At 57.4% G+C, this 17,625-nt stretch overlaps 1 protein-coding gene across 1 annotated transcript in view; it reads left to right on the plus strand.

The window, feature by feature from the left end:
* Positions 1-12,829: 12,829 nt before the first annotated feature.
* ADAM12 (ADAM metallopeptidase domain 12) overlaps positions 12,830-17,625 on the plus strand; it is a gene marked incomplete at its 5' end in the record, with an annotated part of 55,167 nt that continues 50,371 nt past the window's right edge. The window contains one exon of the mRNA XM_084904378.1: positions 12,830-12,939. Coding sequence (XP_084760504.1) covers positions 12,830-12,939 — 110 coding nt within the window. The remainder of the gene's footprint in view (positions 12,940-17,625) is intronic.

Raw genomic sequence — 17,625 nt, forward strand, 5'->3', positions numbered from 1 at the left:
CGGCGGCCGGCAGGCGTTGCCATGTCTGGGCCGGTGGGGGGGGGGGGGGGAGTGGGGGGGTCCTTGTTCCAGAGACCCCTTCCTCCTGGGTAAGCCAGGGGAGCAGGCTCCTTTTTTTCTTTTTTAAAATATATTTTTATTGATTGCCTAGTGCCGTGGTCGGCAAACCGCTGCTCGAGAGCCACAGGCGGCTCTCTGGCCCCTTGCGTGTGGCTCTTCCACAAAACACCACGGCCAGGGCGAGCCTATGTTGAAGAAGTGGCGTTAGAAGAAGTCTAAGTTTAAGAAATGTGGCTCTCCGAAGAAATGTCCATCGTTGTGCTGTTGATGTTTGGCTCTGGGGACCGATGAGTTTGCCGACAGCGGCCCTAACACACCAGCTCCTGGTGAAGCCGCAGTGCCCGTCTGCCTCCTGGTGTCCCTGCCTCGCACCCTAATGGGCAGCGGACACAGGCCTGCGGGTGTGAGTGCCCCTGAGCCGGGTCCAAATGGGAGGAGGCGGACGGTGCCGGGCCCAGGCTCCAGGAGGCGGCGGGAGGCCGTGGGCTCTGCTCCGAGCCCAGCCCGTGCCCGGGGCTCACGGCCCAGGCCCGCTCCCATCCTGAGAGGTGTGTCCTGGCCCCTCCCTCCCTCCCCCTGCCCTTCCTTCTGGGTTCACTGAGCACCTGTCTGCAGGCGCCGGGCACAGAGGCAGAGCTCACCCCAGACCTCACCGCCTGTGAGAGCGCCATCGGGAGGGGCTGTGAGCGGTGGGTGCAGGGTGTAGGGGGCCCCGGGGGACCAGGGGAGGCTCTGCGCGGAGGGGAGCACATGTGCGTGTGGCCTGCGGTGAGGGGCACAGCTCACCCCGCTTGTGGACAATCTGTGCCGCCCCCACGCGCCCAGGGGCCTGTTGTCCTGGGAAGACAAGAGCGTCTCTCTCTCCGGAACCGGGGGAAAGGCCAGAACAATGAACAGGGGGCGTGCTTCGGGGGGCCGGCCCGGATCCCGGGCTCTGTTTGGCTCGGTTGTTGGGATTAATTACGAAGAATTCAGAGTTCGAGCCCCAGGAGAGGTTCCTGCCTGTTTATACGTCCCTCCCTCTCCAGGGCCCCACCGCAGGCCCGCCTCCTCCCTGAAGCCCTCCCTGACCACCCAGGCTCCCTGACCTCACCGTGTCCCGCCCCCCTCCCCTTCCCCTCTCCTCCCCACCCCCGCCACGCGGTCAGGACCACCCAGCGGCACCCCGAGCTCCTTCAGTGCGGGTGTGGAGGGGAGACTCGGCCTGTCCTCGGCCACGGGGACCCAGAGGCACAGGCCGCTCCTGACTCCGAGCTGGTCGTTCCGGGGGTGACGGAGGCAGGGCCGGCTGCCGGAGAGGCGGGGAGACGGTTCTGTCCCGGTAACAGAGGGCGAAGGCCCCCGTGCCCTCCGCTCAGCCTGTGGTCCCGCGTGGGTGTCCCGCCCGCTCCTCGCAGTCTCTCCGCTCTGCCCACGTGCTGCTCAGCCGCGCGAGGCTGCTCACACCGGGATGCTTCGGCAGAGGGGCCCTGACTGTCCTCCTCCAGGTCCCTGTCCCGTCCCCCCCGCCTTCCCCTCCTGAATCCGCTCAGCAAAGGGGGCGGAAGGCGGGCTGCCCGGGGACTTGGACTTCAGACGGACGGCAGAGAGCTGGAGTGACGTGTGTTCCGGGCAGAGTTTGGGTTTGAGAACCAGATGCCATATCCCCTCGTTTCTGCTGACTCCACGGCCTCCTCCTCTGCACCGACGCCCAGATAGGACAGTGCATGGAGCATGCTCCCCGCCTGGGGTTTGGCCAGGAGAGCAGACACCTCAGCAGAGGAGGCAGCTCCAGGAGCTGTGCAGACCCTGCCCAGCGGGTGTGTGTGTGTGTGTGTGTGTGTGTGCACTGCCTCCTGGTTACCAGGGACAGAAACCTGACCGTGTTTAACAGGGACCTTTTCGAAGTCACAAACAGCCAAGTCCTGGGGCATCTCCTGCCTTCAGACAGGACAGCCCAGGTGACTCACACGTGCCCGCAGCCCTGATGGCCATCCCTTAGCTCCGTGTGCAGAGCCCGCCTTCCTGCAGCACCAGGGCTGCCGGCTGCCTCCCCCGCGTCCTCCCCAGAGGCCCAGCCGCTCAGGCCTCTTCCTCCCCAGTAATAGGGCCCCGCCGAGTGTCTGCGAGCTCACCGGGGCCGCTGGTCAGCGTGGGGAGTGGTCAGTGGTCCGAGGAGAGGGAACAGGGACTGGCCAAGCCCAGGCCATGGGTGGGAGGAGGGCGTGGCCAAGGACTGAGCCAGGGCCTGATGGTCACAAGACAGAGGGGGCCGTGGTGACTCCCCGCAGGCCCCGGGGGTCTGGGCTGCAGGAGCGGACAGGGGAGGCCGGGTGCCAGGTGTCTCCGCCTGGGTAAAGGTCTCCCGTCACCCCAGAGCCGCCTGCGGCAGCTGACACGCATCGGGGCAGCTGACACGCATCGCCGCGGCTGCCGTGTGGAAAGGACTGGTGCAGTCACAGCTGTTCCTGGCAGCTGCCAGGATGGATGACATGGCTTCTCAGCCACAGCGACTGCTGTTACACTTCTGGGTTGTGGTTTGAGGGCATTTCCTTAAAAGGAAAGAGGGGATTTGAACAAAGGAGTCAGAACACCTCCTCCCGAAAACGCCAGGGAGGGGCAGGCTTTGGCGTGCATACCCTCTATAACATGCCAAGTACGTGAATCCCAAAAGCAAGGCTTCTATGCGGATGTTTAGAAAAGTGAAGAAAAGGGTTGGGCTGTCGAAAACATATACTCTTAGCAATCCATGTCTTTTGATGAGCAGGATTTTTTTGAATCCAATTTATAAAATGGCATTTCCCTTCCTAGAGTCTGTCACTTTCCGTTCTTTGGCGGTTAGCTTATCTGCTTTTTGTGATGTGTGTTTCTTGCTGGCAGCATCTAGGTAAGTCTTGTTTTTTCAGAGTCCGACCATCTCTGCCGTTAGTTTCGAGTGTTTAGGCCATTAACGTTTAATGTAATTATGGGCTTGGTTAGCTTTATTGAAGTGGTTGCTTTTGACCTTCTGCTTTTCCATCTGTCTTCGTGTCCACTTTTCCAATTTCGGTTCGGATTAATGTAGAGGTTTTTAAGCATTCCATTTTTCTACATGTGCCCTCTGTGTCTTCCTGGGTTGTTTGACCAGCTGATGGATGATTTTGGTGAGGCGTAGCCTTTGTCAGAGTCTCTCCTGAACCACAGGCTCAGAAAACGATCGTGTCCTTTCTCAGTTCTCCCGAGAAGGACGCACGGCCAGCACCGCTTGCGTGCACAGGAGGGACGTGAGTGCGTGCTGCACAGTGGATGGCTCACGGCCCTGGGCTTGGTCCCTGGAGGAAGCCAGCTCGAAGAAGGCGGTGGGATCCACACTGAGCTTCTTTAACTTGCTCGTGTCCGCTGTCAAGTCATGTTATACGGTGTGGGGGGATTTTTAAAATTCCTTCGGCCTCGGACCTCCCCTTCTCTGCACCAGCCCTCCGAGGTGTGCGGGTCCAGGCGGTCTCGCCGGGGGGAGGAGCCAGGGGGGGCTCTGCACTGCGGCGGCTGCGGAGCCCGAGCCGGAGGGCGAAGAGGCGTGGCCGTGCCCCGGGAGTCCGTTTCCGCAGCTCCAAACACACCCTTGTTCCCGGTTGTGCAGAAATAGCTTCCTGTCCCCACGCCCCCTGTTTTGCTCTAAGCATAAGACCTCGCCTCAAAACCTTCCCGAGAGCGAGGGTCTGGTGGGAGCGGTCGGGGTGCCTTCTCATGGTCGGACAGCAGTGAAGGACCCGCCCTGAGAGATGGCGGGACCTCAGAGAGGCCAATCGCTCCTCTTTGCAACCAGCTTCCCCCGCCGCCAGACTGTCCCCGCCGCTCAGAGAGGCCAGGCTGAGGGGAAGGACGGCCGCTCTGCAGGGGCAGCCGGACGGGCGTCACGCCGCTGCCCAGGGCCCGCAGCAGCCAGGACGGCTGTGGTGTGGGTGACCCCCAGGTTAGCACGAGCAGCTGGGAAGGCCACGGAGGACAGCCCCCTGGCGGACGGGGTTCTTCCCACGAGCACGCATCCCAAGACAGAGCGGCCGCCTCGCAGGGAGAGGAGCCCCGGCCTCCTGCGGGGAGGTGGGCGGGAGGACCCACTATCAGACATCTCCAGACCAGCCCTCTCCCCCTCCCTTCCCGCCCCGGCCCCGTGCCCCGGTGCCCAGCTTCCCACCGGCTCCTTCCCTGGCTTATCCTCCTCATTTTTTAATTTTTATTTTAGTTTCAGAAAGAGGAAGGGAGAGTTGGAGAGAAACATCCTTGATGGGAGAGAATCATCCACCGGCTGCCTCCTGCTGGGGACGGAGCCCACAACCCCGGCCTGGGCCCTGACCGGGCATGGAGCCGGGACCTCCTGGTTCAGAGGTCAGTGCTCGGCCCTGCGCCCCACGGGCTGGGCTCTCTTCTGCTCTTGTCCTTAACGTGCAGCCCCTTTCGGGGCCCCGTGGCCTGTCTGTAGTGCCTCTCGTGTGCAGGTCGCTTCCGCCACCACAGCCCTGGCTCAGTGAGTAGGAGTTGGACGAGGTGAGTCGTTGCTGTGTTCAGAGCTAGAAGTCCCGCCGTGCGGGCGTTCACCGCTCTGCGGAGACACGGTCCCTGCTGCTGGTGTGGGTCCTTCCTTTCTCTCCGCCCGTCCATGGTCAGTGGTGGCTAACGCAGTGCCAGCAGGGCTCTGCACTGTGGTCTCCTTCCGAAAAACTCTGAGTCCGGCCCGGGCTGGCCCGCTAAGTGGTCCCACATCGGCCCCTGCACCAAGGGTCTGGGGTTTGACTCCTGGTCACGGGCACACACCAGGGTCGCAGGTTGGAACCGCAGCCAACGTCGGGGTGAGTGTGGGAGACAACCGACCACCGTGGCTCTCTCACATGGATCTCTCTCTGTCTCTCTCTCCATTCCTCCCTCCCTCCCCCTCTCTAAAAATCAATGGACAACCCTTCTGGTGAGGATTAGAAAACAAACAGCTGAGCCCGAGCTCGCTTTGCACAGGGGCCAACGGTGCTTTTGTTTTAAAAAACACAGCCATCGTGTCAGCCGCGGGGTCCCCGCGCCCCGCCCGGTCCTCCTCGTCCCAGCTGTCCTCAGCGAGGGGTGAGTCCTCCCGCCGGGGGGCGTTCCTTCCCGTCACCAGGATTTCTGTTTCTGCTAAAACGCATTTATCATCCTCAAGCCATCATAAAAGAGCAATTACTTTCTGGAAAATGCTGACTTTCAGTTTTCTGTCCAAATCCCCGAGATCGCACGCACAGGGAGCCCGGGTCCAGAGGCACATCTGTGACCGGGGCTGCAGCCCCCGGGGTTCACCCTGAGCCTGTCCGGGAGAGGGCCGGGCCGGAGGCCGAGGAGTCTGGGGTATGGCCGAAGGGAGGCCAGAGGGAGGCCATGGGGAGGCAGGAGGGAGGCCGGGGGGAGGTCGGGGAGAGGGCCGGGCCGGAGGCCGGAGGGAAGCTGGGGGGAGGCCGAAGGGAGGCCGGGCCGGAGGCCGGGGGGAGGCCGGGGGGAGGCCGGAGGGAGGCTGAGGAGGCCGAAGGGAGGCCGGGCCGGAGGCTGGAGGGAGGCCGGGGGGAGGCCGGGGGGAGGCTGGGGGGAGGCCGGAGGCCAAACTCACAGGGCCTGGCGCCCAGACAAACGTGCCGGAGGGAATGAGCCGCCGGGAGTGATAAGGGGCGTGTGTGGGGGCGGGAGGGGGGAAGGGGGAATGAGAAACAATAAGAGCGTGAAGCCAAACGATGATTTGATTTAAGCATCCAGCTTGGCCGGCCTGAGAGCCCTCCGGAGGAGGGGAGAGTTCAGATAAGGCCGGGATGTTTGCGCACGACTTGGCCTTGAGAGGGTTCTTCAAGCTGTCCCGGGTCGAGGTACATGCTCCCATGCATGTTCCTCATGAGTGAACACGATTAAGTGATTAAGCCCGGCCGCAGAGTCTAAGCGAGGATTAAGGAGGCCGAGGGTCAGGCCGCGCCTGGAAACAGGAAGCTCACGGGCGTGTTTTTGGAGGAGTGGATGAGGGCGCGGGGACCCACGGGTGCCCGTCTTCTCGGGATTTCTCCGTGCACGCTGCCCGTCCCTCGCTCCGGCTGTGATGCACATGGCTGATGACGGTCCTCAAAGCTTCCTGCCGGCCGGCCACACCCTGCAGGCCCGGGTCCCACAGAAACCACACCCGCCCACGAGTCCACTGTGGCTGCTCTGCCCCCCCGCCCCCTCCCACCCACGCGCCTCCCGCCGGGAGCCAGGGTTCCCCACATCTGGCTCAGGACCCCGAGGCCTCCCCTCCCACCAGCCGCCCGTTTCCTGTACGTGGGAACTGCGGACCTAGCGCTCCTGGCCACGCTCCCCGATAAACACACTCCCCACGGGCCCCTGGTGAGGGCACCCTGCGCCCAGTGTGGTTCTTGTGTGGCGCGTTTTCCTCCACGCAGCGGTGGCCTGAAAGACACAGCCTGTCTGTGTGCACGCGCACGGGGAAGGTCGAGAGAGCGATCTGGAAGCCGGTAGGATTAGCACTTAGCGAGCCATAGACCAGCTGGCGGCATGCGGCAGTTCCTGCAGGAAACGGGAAGGCCGGTTTCTTAGCCGCGCAAAGGCCCACACCCTGTGGACAGAACTGAAAAACGAGATTTCCCGCCCATGCACACCCTGCGTGTCGCTTCCCACTGGGCCCCCCCAAAAAGCAACGCTGCGCCCCTTGCAGGAGGCATGGTGTTCCCCATCTTCCAAGGAGGCCGCTCTTGGAAAGCAGCACCTTTAGGGGTTTCCCCTGTTTGGGGCTGTTCCTCCAGGGGCTCTCAGAGCCTCCGACCCACCCGGCCGGCGGGGCTCAGCGGTTGAGCATCGACCTACGACCCAGGAGGTCACACTGATTCCCGGTCGGGGCACCGTGGATGGAGCCCCCCACTGGCTCCATCCCCAGTGTGGGGCGTGCAGGAGGCAGCCGATCGGTGGTCCTCTCTCACCGTTGATGTTCCTCTCTCTCCCTCCCTCTCCCTTCCTCTCTGAAACCAATACAAATTGCCGTTAAGTGATGTGTCGTCAGAAAGCACCGGGAGGGGGCGGGGGCCACGTCTGCCTCAGAATCGGCCTGCCCTCAGAGGACGGCAGCGGAGGAAGGGGCCTATGGCCGGCAGGCTGCTGGGGCAGGGGCGGACGGGCAGCTTTCCCATGAATAAACGCGGCTTTAGGATGGTGACTGTCCCAACAGTCATCTTACATGAACACCGAAGCGTCGCTGCACGTTGATGCATCCGTGGTCCAGTCGGCAGCCACGGGATAAAGGCCTGGACGGAGGGCGTCCCCGTGGGGGAGGCGGCGGGAAGGGAGACGCGGGCTGAACACCCGCAGGCGCATCGAGGCCGGGACACACGGTGACAGGAGTCCGCACCGAAGGAAAGAGCCCAACCTTTACCCACGCAAACCTTCAACACAGCACGACGCCCAGCTCCCAGGCAGCCCTCCCCGAGGTCCACGTGTGCCGTCTGTGCTGTTAACGGGGTGTTTGCCAATGTCTGTTTCTGCCGGGAAGAACTGCCAATAACTCACCAATAAACATCACGGTCACCTGTGTGATAACCGCAGGCCCCTCGCCGGGGACACCCCATCATGGCCCTGTGGAGCCGTCCTCCTCCCTGCCTTTTCTGCGGTTAAGTCAGTGCCGGCCTCTCCCGGTTCTGGGCCGTGAAACCAGCCCGCTGCTAGGAAAGTGGTAATCAAGATTCCTCTAAATATTCACGGCAGTGAAGGACTCCCTCGCGCCCCATAATGCCAGGGCTGCAGGCCGCGGCGTTGATTTAGAGCCGGAGAGGGAGCGGGTGAGTGCAGAGTCCCCGGGCGCAGTATGTTAACGTTCCGCTTGGAAAGTTAGATCCCTGTGCGCGTCCCGGACCGACCACCGAGCTGACCGTTGTCTTCGAGAGGGCAGCCTGGAATGGTGATAGGAGTGGGACTTGGCTATTGACCCCCATTTTCCTAAAGAAATGTACATCCCCTTTGTTGACTCACTGCCATCTTATTTCAACTCCATGGTCAGGCTCAGAGCTCCCCAAGTCAGTGAAAATGGGCTGAGATCAAGGACAAAGAAACATCCAGCTGAGGATGCTGTGTATCATTGCATCCACCAGAGAGAAAATAACGTGGCTTCCACGGGAGGCCACGGGACTGACCGGAGAGACTGCACCCACACTGAGGGAGAAGATTTAAATCCCAGTTTGGGTGAGCTCCCAGTTACACACATTACAGGAGGGCAGCCACAGGGACCGGTCAGAGAAGACACCAGGCCATCAGTGACTTGGGAAGCATCTGCTTATAGGATGTGCTTGTAGGATGTACTTGTAGGATGTGCTTGTAGGATGTGCTGGCGAGGGGCGAGGGGGAGACCGCGGAGAGAGCACAGGGCACCGGAGGGTCTCAGCGAGGGGCAGCGGTCCCAGCTGGAGCCGCACTTTGCAGACCTGCCCAGGAAAACCACCCAGGGGACTGGACCCTGCCCTGACTCCACTCTGGGAGACACCCCTCACAAGAAACCAAACCTTGACCTTGGACTTCTCGCTTCCAGAACTGGGCGGAAATGAATTCCTGTCGGCTAAGCTACCCAGTTTAGGGCGTCTGGGTATGGAAGCCAGCCCAGTAAGGCAGGGGGCTTCTAAGATTGTTTTTCTGCTGGCTGGTCGGCACCCTGATGACGATTGTATTGGGTTTTTTTTTAAGCTGTACGTATGCATTTTATATCAGCCCAATTAGAAAAATAGAATGATGACTGCCCAGACATTTTCGGCTTATTGATTAGCATTTCATTGACTTACTCAGCAAAGGCAAGTCTGTAAGCATTCAATAAAGGACACAGTTCCATTAGGGGAATCGATCTGTCATTTTTAAGAAAGGGATTGCCGTGTTTAACCAGCACTGGGTCTTTATCTCCCAGGCAGGAAAATCAAAAGAAAAATGGGACGAATACCTGTTTTTAAAGGAAGAAATCTGAAGCAATTAGTTGCTTTTGAATTCAAATAGCTCCCTGTTCTCCTCCTCCATTGACTTCTCCTGTACCGTTCAGATCCTCCACTAAAGTATACAGATCCAGATCTTTTACCTCCCTGGGGGAAATGCACTCTTTGAAAATATTGACATTGGAATGTTAGAACAGCTCCCGGAGGGACTTTCTGTGGAATTAGTACAAACGCTAATGTTTAATCTAGCGTGCTTCTTTGAGGGAATGAATGGGTACTGCCAATATCTTCTTTTTATTCGCAAATACAATTGTCAGGATTTCTGTCTAAAATAGCTGTGTGTGTGTCAATATCTCAGACAAACAACTCACAATTAAGTTATTTACACAGACATAGGAAGCACAGATATCCACATAGACACTGGGTACATCTGTACAGAAAAATGATACATGCTTTTTGTCCTAATATTCATTGTAAATTTAATTAATATCTTGTTTCTCTAAGATACAATTAATGAGCACGAATTGCAAGCCCTGGAGAAACATTCTACGGGTCTCTAATTAATCCCAAGTGTCAGAAGGTACAGGCCACGTTAGACAGAAGGCCCTGCGGCAGACTCAAAAGCAAATGGGTGTCTTAGGAACACTTTTGCACGCTGTGTTAAAATCCACATGAGTGATGTGTTTAATGTCGCATAGTACAGGAATAGGAATAGGAATAGGAATTTTTACAGTTCAACAAATACTCAGAAATCCATACCATTCTCATAAGCACCAGACGCTGTCAGAATATATCAATTAAGAAGCGTGGTTTTCACCAGATCTCTAAAGTTGTAGTCATTTGCTAGAATGAACTTGTAAAAACAAAATCTGTTTAAACGAAGAAAATATACATAAGCATCGCTTCTATGTGGGTATTTCTCAGTTTAACTCTCAAGCTTAAGAAGTTACTTAAAAAATAACATCACTCCCCCCTACAACCAGTGTGGCTCAGTGGTTGAACATCTGACAGGAGGTCACAATTTTATTCCCTGTCAGTGCACTTGCCTGGGTTGCAGGTTCGATCCCCAGTAGGGGGCATGAAGGAGGCAGCTGATTAATGTTTCTTTCTCATCAATGTTTCTATCTATTTCTCTTTCTTCCTCTTTCTGAAATCAGTAAAAATAGATCCTATATAATAAATGCTAATATGCTAAGTGTCCAGTGGTCCAGTCAGCCATTCAACCAATCAAAGCATAATATGCTAATGCGATGCTGAGGCCACTCAACCGCTCGCTATGATGTGTACTGACCACCAGGGGGTAGATGCTCCGACCAGTAGGTTAGCTTGCTGCTGGGGTCTGGCTGATTGGGACTGAGTGAGATGGGCCAGACACACCCTGGAGCCCTCCCACGTCCCTTCTTGGCCCCGATCTTGCACCGGTGAGGTCCCTCAGCCTGGCCTGCACCCTTTTACAATCCAGGACCCCTCAGGGGATGTCAGAGAGCTGGTTTCAGTCCAATCCCCCAGGCCAGGCTGAGGGGCCCCACTGGTGCACGAATTCATGCAGCAGGCCTCTAGTTTAAAATAATAACATCTCCCATCCGTTAAGATTGAGAAGTATCTTCTTAAAGCATATTTTAAAACAAAACAAAACAAAAAAAAAACCCTTTGGACATTAATATCTGAACTGGTCACTTATGCAGGCAGCGCTTGGGCTACGCAATCTTGGTCTTTTTGCCGAGTCAGAGATGTCCGATGACTGTGGTAATTTCAGTGAATTTCCTGGGAAGGTGGAACTCTTCCCCCTCTGCCATGAAACCACAGTTGGCTTCCACGGAGCCTTGAAATGTGTCTGTTGCGAATGATGAACCGATTTTAAAACTTTACTTGATTTTAATTAATTTTAATTTAAACGCCCATATGTGGCCAATGGCTACAAGCTTAACAAGGAAACTACAAGGAGATGTCCAATGGCCGCCCTAAGAACAGCAGGAGCAGCCTCTCCCCTCAGCTCCCGCCCCGTCCAGGGCCGTCACGCAGGCGGGCGTGCGTATGCTCTCAGAACCCCGGGGACCTGCGGTTGTGGTTTTTGTTTAAATTTTGTTGCACTTAGCTAATTATTTTAATGTTGGATATTGGAATTTACAATCTGTTTTCTGTCTTTTCCCCCCCATTTTCTCTTAAAACTTAGCATGTGGTCAGTTAATTCCGTGTAGCTGAAACGCTGTTATAAACAAGTCTCTGGAACACTGGAGTTTGGGTGCCGTTCAAATGTGGAATCTTAGGAAACTACTGATAAACGGGCAAAGGCAAAGGCAGGCAAAACCGTGCCACAGCAGTTAGCAGCGATGGTGCCAGAGGGTGGTGGGCTGTCTGAACTGGACTGAAACCTCCACAGCACTAGGGCGGGGCTTAGGGTCAGAGGCGGGGCATAGTGTCAGGGGTGGGGCCTGTGTCAGGGGTGGGGCCTTGTGCCAGGGGCGGGACCTGTGTCAGGGGTGCTGAGGGCGCGGTAGGTGTGGGGAGAGGAGAGGCCCGCGTGGCTGGGAAAAGGTGGGGCGTGTGGGTGTGGAGGGGCGAGGCCAGGCCACGGATGCCCTGGAGGCCGGGTTCACGCATTGACCTCTCACGATCCTTGTAGCTGGGGTGCGAGTGCAGGCTTCTTCCACGCAAGGGTGGGCTGACCAGGTTGTGTTTTCAGTTTATCTTTACTGACTTGAGAGAGAGAGACATTCATGCGTTGTTGTTATGCATTCTTTGGTTGATTCTTGCCTGTGCCCTGAGGGGGATTGGACCTGAAAGCTTAGTGTGTTGGGGGTGATGCTCTAGCCCAGTGGTCGGCAAACTCCTTAGTCCACAGAGCCAAGTATCAACAGCCCAATGATGGACATTTCTTTGGAGAGCCAACTTTTTTAAACTTAAACTTCTTCTAACGCCACTTCTCCAACATAGACTCGCCCAGGCCGTGGTATTTTGTGGAAGAGCCACACTCAAGAGCCTCATGTGGCTCGCGAGCCGCAGTTTGCCAACCACGGCTCTAACCAGCTGAGCTACCGGCAGGTGCGGGATGGTGTTCTTAAAGACCCCCCTCTGCCTCCGCCGGAGAATGATGGGCAGAGAGCCAAGGCAGAGATGAACGGACCCCGGGTGGGAGGGATTTGCAGTCATCCTGGTGAGAGTGACTGAGGTCCCAGCTGGAGTGGGGGCGGGGCCGGCCCCGGGCCCTGAGAGGTGTGGTTCAGAGGCAGAGCTACGGGCCCTGAGGGGTGTGGTTCGGAGGCAGAGCTACGGGCCCTGTGAGGGAGGAGATGGAGCCGGTGAGGGCCAGGAGGAGGACCTCTGCTCTCTGACCTGAGCAGTGGGGGGGAGAGGCGCCTTGTGGAGCAGGGAAACTGAGGAAGCGCCGATTGCAGGGAGGCATGTAGTGTCCGGAGGGTCCGCAGGGTGAGGCCGGAGGGAGGGTATGGCGAGGTCAGAGCCTGGCCAGAGGGTGAGTCTGCACACGGCTGTGTGTGTGTGTGTCGGGGGGGGGGGGGGGGGCTGGCTCTTGGCATCGGCTCAGAGAGCTTTGTTCTGCCTGACTGTCTGGCTCAGTGGATAGAGCGTTGGCCTGTGGACTGAAGGGTCCCAGGTTCGATTCCGGTCAAGGGCATGTACCTTGGTTGCGGGCACATCCCCAGTGGGGGGTGTGCAGGAGGCAGCTGACTGATGTTTCTCTCTCATCGATGTTTCTAACACTCTATCCCTCTCCCTTCCCTCTGTAAAAAATTCAATAAAATACATATTTTTTTTAAAAAGAGCCTTGTTCTCCCCCCCGCCCCCCGACTCTGCCTGTGGAGCAGCAGATTCAAATGTTGGCAAGTCCACGCGAAATGTCCTTCAACGGCCTCTTCCCGCTTCTCTTTCAGGATCACCCGGAAGTGCTGACGGTGCGGATACAAGGGCAGAGCGAGGAGCTGATCGTGAACCTGGAGCGAAACGAGTGAGTGCGTGCGTTCTTGCTCACCGCCCGGCGGGCGCTCAGACGGGGGCGTGAGTTCACATTGGCGCTGGGAGGAGCGGGACCCGGGCTGTGGGTTCAGGTCCCGATTTGGAGGCGAGGCTGGGATTAGCTTCAGAGGAGGCTCCGTGGGAAAGCAGGTGTCGCTCTGCAGAAGGACTTGCTCGCGGGGCAGGCTTCGCACGGAGCCCTCGGCAGGGAGCCTGGTGCCCGGGGACAGCACCGGGCAGCCCGCTCTGCCCCGGCCGGGCTCCCGCCGCCGCCAGCTCCGGGCAGTTCCTGGTCGCTCACAGGAGGGAGATGCTTCCGATGGACAGAAATGCTTCTTTCCCGGAGAAATGCCCGGGGTGTATCTCATCTTCCCCACTTTGTCTCAGCGGTGCATTTATTTTATCTTGTTAGTTTAAAAAATGACCCCCCTTTTTTTTTTTAATAAAATTACGTAAGTTTCCAGAAAATGGTATCACGTTGCTCTCCGGAGCACACGGCCATGGTCACACACTGTACGGCTTCCCGGGTGAAAGCTGTCTGCGCGGGGCGTAAGCCACAGCCGGGCGTGTGCGTGAAGTCTCCGCTCGGTGCGGCTGCCCCGGGTCCTGCCCAGGTCCTCGCTGCTCCGTTGGACGGGCTGAGAAGGGACGTGAGCGCTCCTGCTGAGCAGTCGGTATTCACAGCTGCAGGCCCGGTTCCCAAGCACCATGCATTCTCTCTTCCAAAACCCTGCTTCCTAGCCCACACCCATCAGCGAGTTGCTGGGGTTTCTATTGTTGGTTTTTGTTTTGTTTTGTTTTGTTTTTGCTGAAATGACAGTTTCCCTGCCTTCCTATTTCTGGCTCCTTTCCCTCTCACCATTGGGCTTTTGTAAGCAGTAAACAGTGTGCGTTCAGCCTTTTCCGTGCGACTCAGTCTCAAAATGGAGTTCCAGGCACAGAGCTTGGGCAGCCAGGAAGCTGAACAGGAGCGTGTACGTTGCTTTTGATACGTCTCCCTTAGCCTGCTCTTTGTTTTCGTGTAAGAATACTGCGGGATATTTTGGGGTTTGTATGTTGCTATTGGTATACAGTTTAAAAAGCCTCTCAGTGGACAGACAAGGTGTTCTCCGAAAGATGGAGAGAAAATAAGGCCCCGTTGGTGGTACGTCTCCTTGATGGGGTTTGAGGAGCAGCCAGGGATGTGGAAGTGTCTCTGTGGACATGGGAGGTGTCTCCGTGGACGTGAGGGTGTCTCTGTGGACGTGGGAGTGTCTCCGTGGACATGGGGGTGTCTCCGTGGATGTGGGAGTGTCTCCGTGGACGTGGGAGTGTCTCCGTGGACGTGGGAGGTGTCTCTGTGGACATGGGGGTGTCTCCATGGATGTGGGAGTGTCTCCGTGGACGTGGGGGTGTCTCCGTGGATGTGGGAGTGTCTCCGTGGATGTGGGAGTGTCTCCGTGGACGTGGGAGTGTCTCCGTGGACGTGGGAGTGTCTCCGTGGACATGGGGGTGTCTCCGTGGACGTGGGAGGTGTCTCTGTGGACCCCCGGCCTGGGAGTGGCAGACGCTCCCGCACCTGCTCGGGCACCGGGAAAGTGGGACGGGGACGTGGTTCTAGAAATGGCATGAGCCCCACGGGCATGGCTCAGGGGTTGAGCGTAGACCGAGGAACCAGAGGCCATGGTTTGATTCCCGGTCGGGGCACGTGCCCAGGTTGTGGGCCTGATCCCCAGTCAGGGGGCCCATGCAGGAGGCAGCCGATCCATGAGTCTCTCTCACCATGGATGTTTCTCTCTCTCCCTCTCCCTTCCTCTCTGACATCAATGAAAATACATTAAAAAAATCAAACGGGTCTGAAATAGTCCCTCTGCCCTCAGGGAGCCGCGGGCTGCACTGTGGGATGAGGTGGGCTTATCCTAAGAGCAGAACAAGAGTTCCTTCGTTTGTCTGACTTTCTTCCTAATTAGAAACACGTGGCAGATAAGAGCTGCTGCAAGCCCGACCCCCACAGCAGGAGAAGTATTTGGGGACGTGATTTATTTTTGCAGGAGTGTCTTTCCCACCCTCCTAAGCCCGAGCCTTCCGTTTCAACGGGCCGAGAGGTGGGGGGTCAACTTCTTGGTTTTCTCTGAAAATCTGAGGCTCCGACAGAGATCCCCCTGTGACCACCGAGCGGCCCCCGCGTGGGAACCTCAGGGCCAGGGGAGTTCCCTGGGTGTGGGGCGCGGATGTCACGTGCCGGGTTCGCAGAGCAAGGAATTATTGATCTGTCCAGTGGAGTCCTGATGGCACTGCACTTTCATAACAACCAAGTGCACAGAGTGTTGGGAGGTTGGTTAAATGAAAAAATACATAATGATGTTTTAAAAACTTACTTTAAAAATTATTCCTACAATCCAATAAATATTTAAAATACATTTAAATTTGGGGTTGAATGTATTATCTTACCAAGTAAGATAAGACCAAGCAGGACGATGCTTGTGACCTGCACGTTTTATATTCTATAAACACGTTTCCATCCAAAAGTCTGATTTTACTTTTTACTGTCCATTACTGGTAGACGTTACCCAAATCCCTTTTTGTTTAGAAAATTATTGATTCCAAACTGATGTGTTTTCCAAAGTAATTTTTGCACGTAGGAACCTAGACATAGGTTGTAGAAGGCAATATATTATTCAGTAGTTAATTGGTTGGTTTAGGCCCTATCATATTCCAGAAAAGATTCAGTTTGCTAAAAAAAATAAATAAATAAATACCAAACAAGAAAACCCCACAAGAATGAACACAAGTTTTGGCTTCAGGTGAAGGACATTAGTACATCATAAAACGTTTTTAAAGTGTTTTTCCCTAAGGCAGTGGTCCGCAAACTCATTAGTCAACAGAGCGACAAACACGTGGCTCGCGAGCCTCCGTTTGCCGACCAACAGAAGACACTGAGTCCAGGAGCTCTGAGAGGACCCCAGGTTCTCGGGGACACGAGGCCCCACGCGGGTCCCAGGCCCTGCCGCACGGCCGCAGGCAGACTGCCCGCACCGTCCAGCCGGCCCTTCGCGCACCGGCCCCGCGCGGGCCCCCTCCGCCCTCGGAGCCGCCGAGCCGCCGCTCACAGAGCTCCCGGGAGGAGGGCGAGGACAGCGAAGGCCGTAAATCACGCCCACGGCAAGTCCGCATGAGTCATCGGGACCAGGGCCTGGCGAGCCGACAGGCCGTGATGAAGACCAGGTGCGAAGACGGCACGAGGTCACGCCGCAGCGATGCGGCTGCTGACTCAGACGTGTGATGTGTGCACACGCACATACACACACACACACATATATATACACACACATACACATACACACATACACATATACACACATATACACACATACACATATACACACATATACACACACATACACATATACACACATACACATATACACACATATACACATATACACACATATACACACATACACATATACACACATATACACACACATACACATATACACACATACACATATACACACATATATACACACACATACACATATACATGCACACATATAAATACACACATACACACATACACATACACACGCATACACACACACATACACACACACATACATACACATACGCGCGCGCGCACACACACACACACACACACCCCTGCTCTCCCTCACAGTGGCTGACGGTCACCGGTCCCCGCGCTAGAGAACAGCAAAGGGCTCCTGGCGGGCGGCTTGTTCTCACGGTTGGCGCCCAGACGTGTCCTAATGCGTCCCCCTCTCCCCGTGCGTGGGGCCGGGAGCGCAGGGGTGCCCAGGCGGGGGGCACTGAGACGGCCCCGCACCACCGACCGGCTCGCCCCTTAACACACAGCATCGCTATGACGGACGTGGGCGCCCAGGCCTGAGGGACGTTGTGTACCGGCTCTGGTGCCGGGAAACATTTCTCTCGGCTGGTTTGGCTGACACTGCACTTGGCTGAAATCACAGCTGCGGGGTCGGGGAAGGATGAGAAGAGTTAATCCTATCCGGAGCGTTGTATACAGTGGCGCTCAAACCGCCTCCAGGGCAGCCCTGGTTCAAACAGCACCCGCGTGGCTCCTGAGCTCCGGTGGCTCCGCCGGCGCCTGCCACGCTGCTCGGAGAGGAAGGTCTGAGCCCGACGCCGACGGGCGGCCTCAGGACCCGCTCCCCCGTCTCTCAAAGGACCGGCCCGGGCACTTTCCGGAGAGAAATGACCTCGTGCAGCTTCACAGCCACTCCTGTCTGAGCGCCCAGCGGCGCCGTTCTCCGCGGCTGCAGGAGAGTGAGGGCTTCCGTACGTGCCTGCGGGGGCTGGCGCGAGGGGGTCACCGTGGGTCCGTGGTCACCCGGGCGCGTATGACCGGCCCAAACGCAGTGGCGAAGAAGCCTCACTCCTGCGTCACGGAGATCACATCCTTCCGGCGTCGTCTGCGTGACCCCCAGCACAGGCCCGCGACATCACAGATGCGTGCATTCTGGGGGAATTACACGTGACGGGACACCATCCCGCAGGAGGGGCGGGGCTGGTCCCTGCAAACCCAGACGGTCCACCCACTTCTGTCCCCGGGCATTCGATTGCAGGAACCCAAACCGAGCCCGCAGCTGGCTCTGCTCTCGGTCCTGTCCCTGCTGCAGGGAGGAGGGGGCAGAGGTGGCCAGCAGCAGGGGAGCGGCGC

The sequence above is a fragment of the Pipistrellus hanaki genome (assembly GCF_964339955.1).
Source record: "Pipistrellus hanaki genome assembly, chromosome: 14".
NCBI lineage: Eukaryota > Metazoa > Chordata > Mammalia > Chiroptera > Vespertilionidae > Pipistrellus > Pipistrellus hanaki.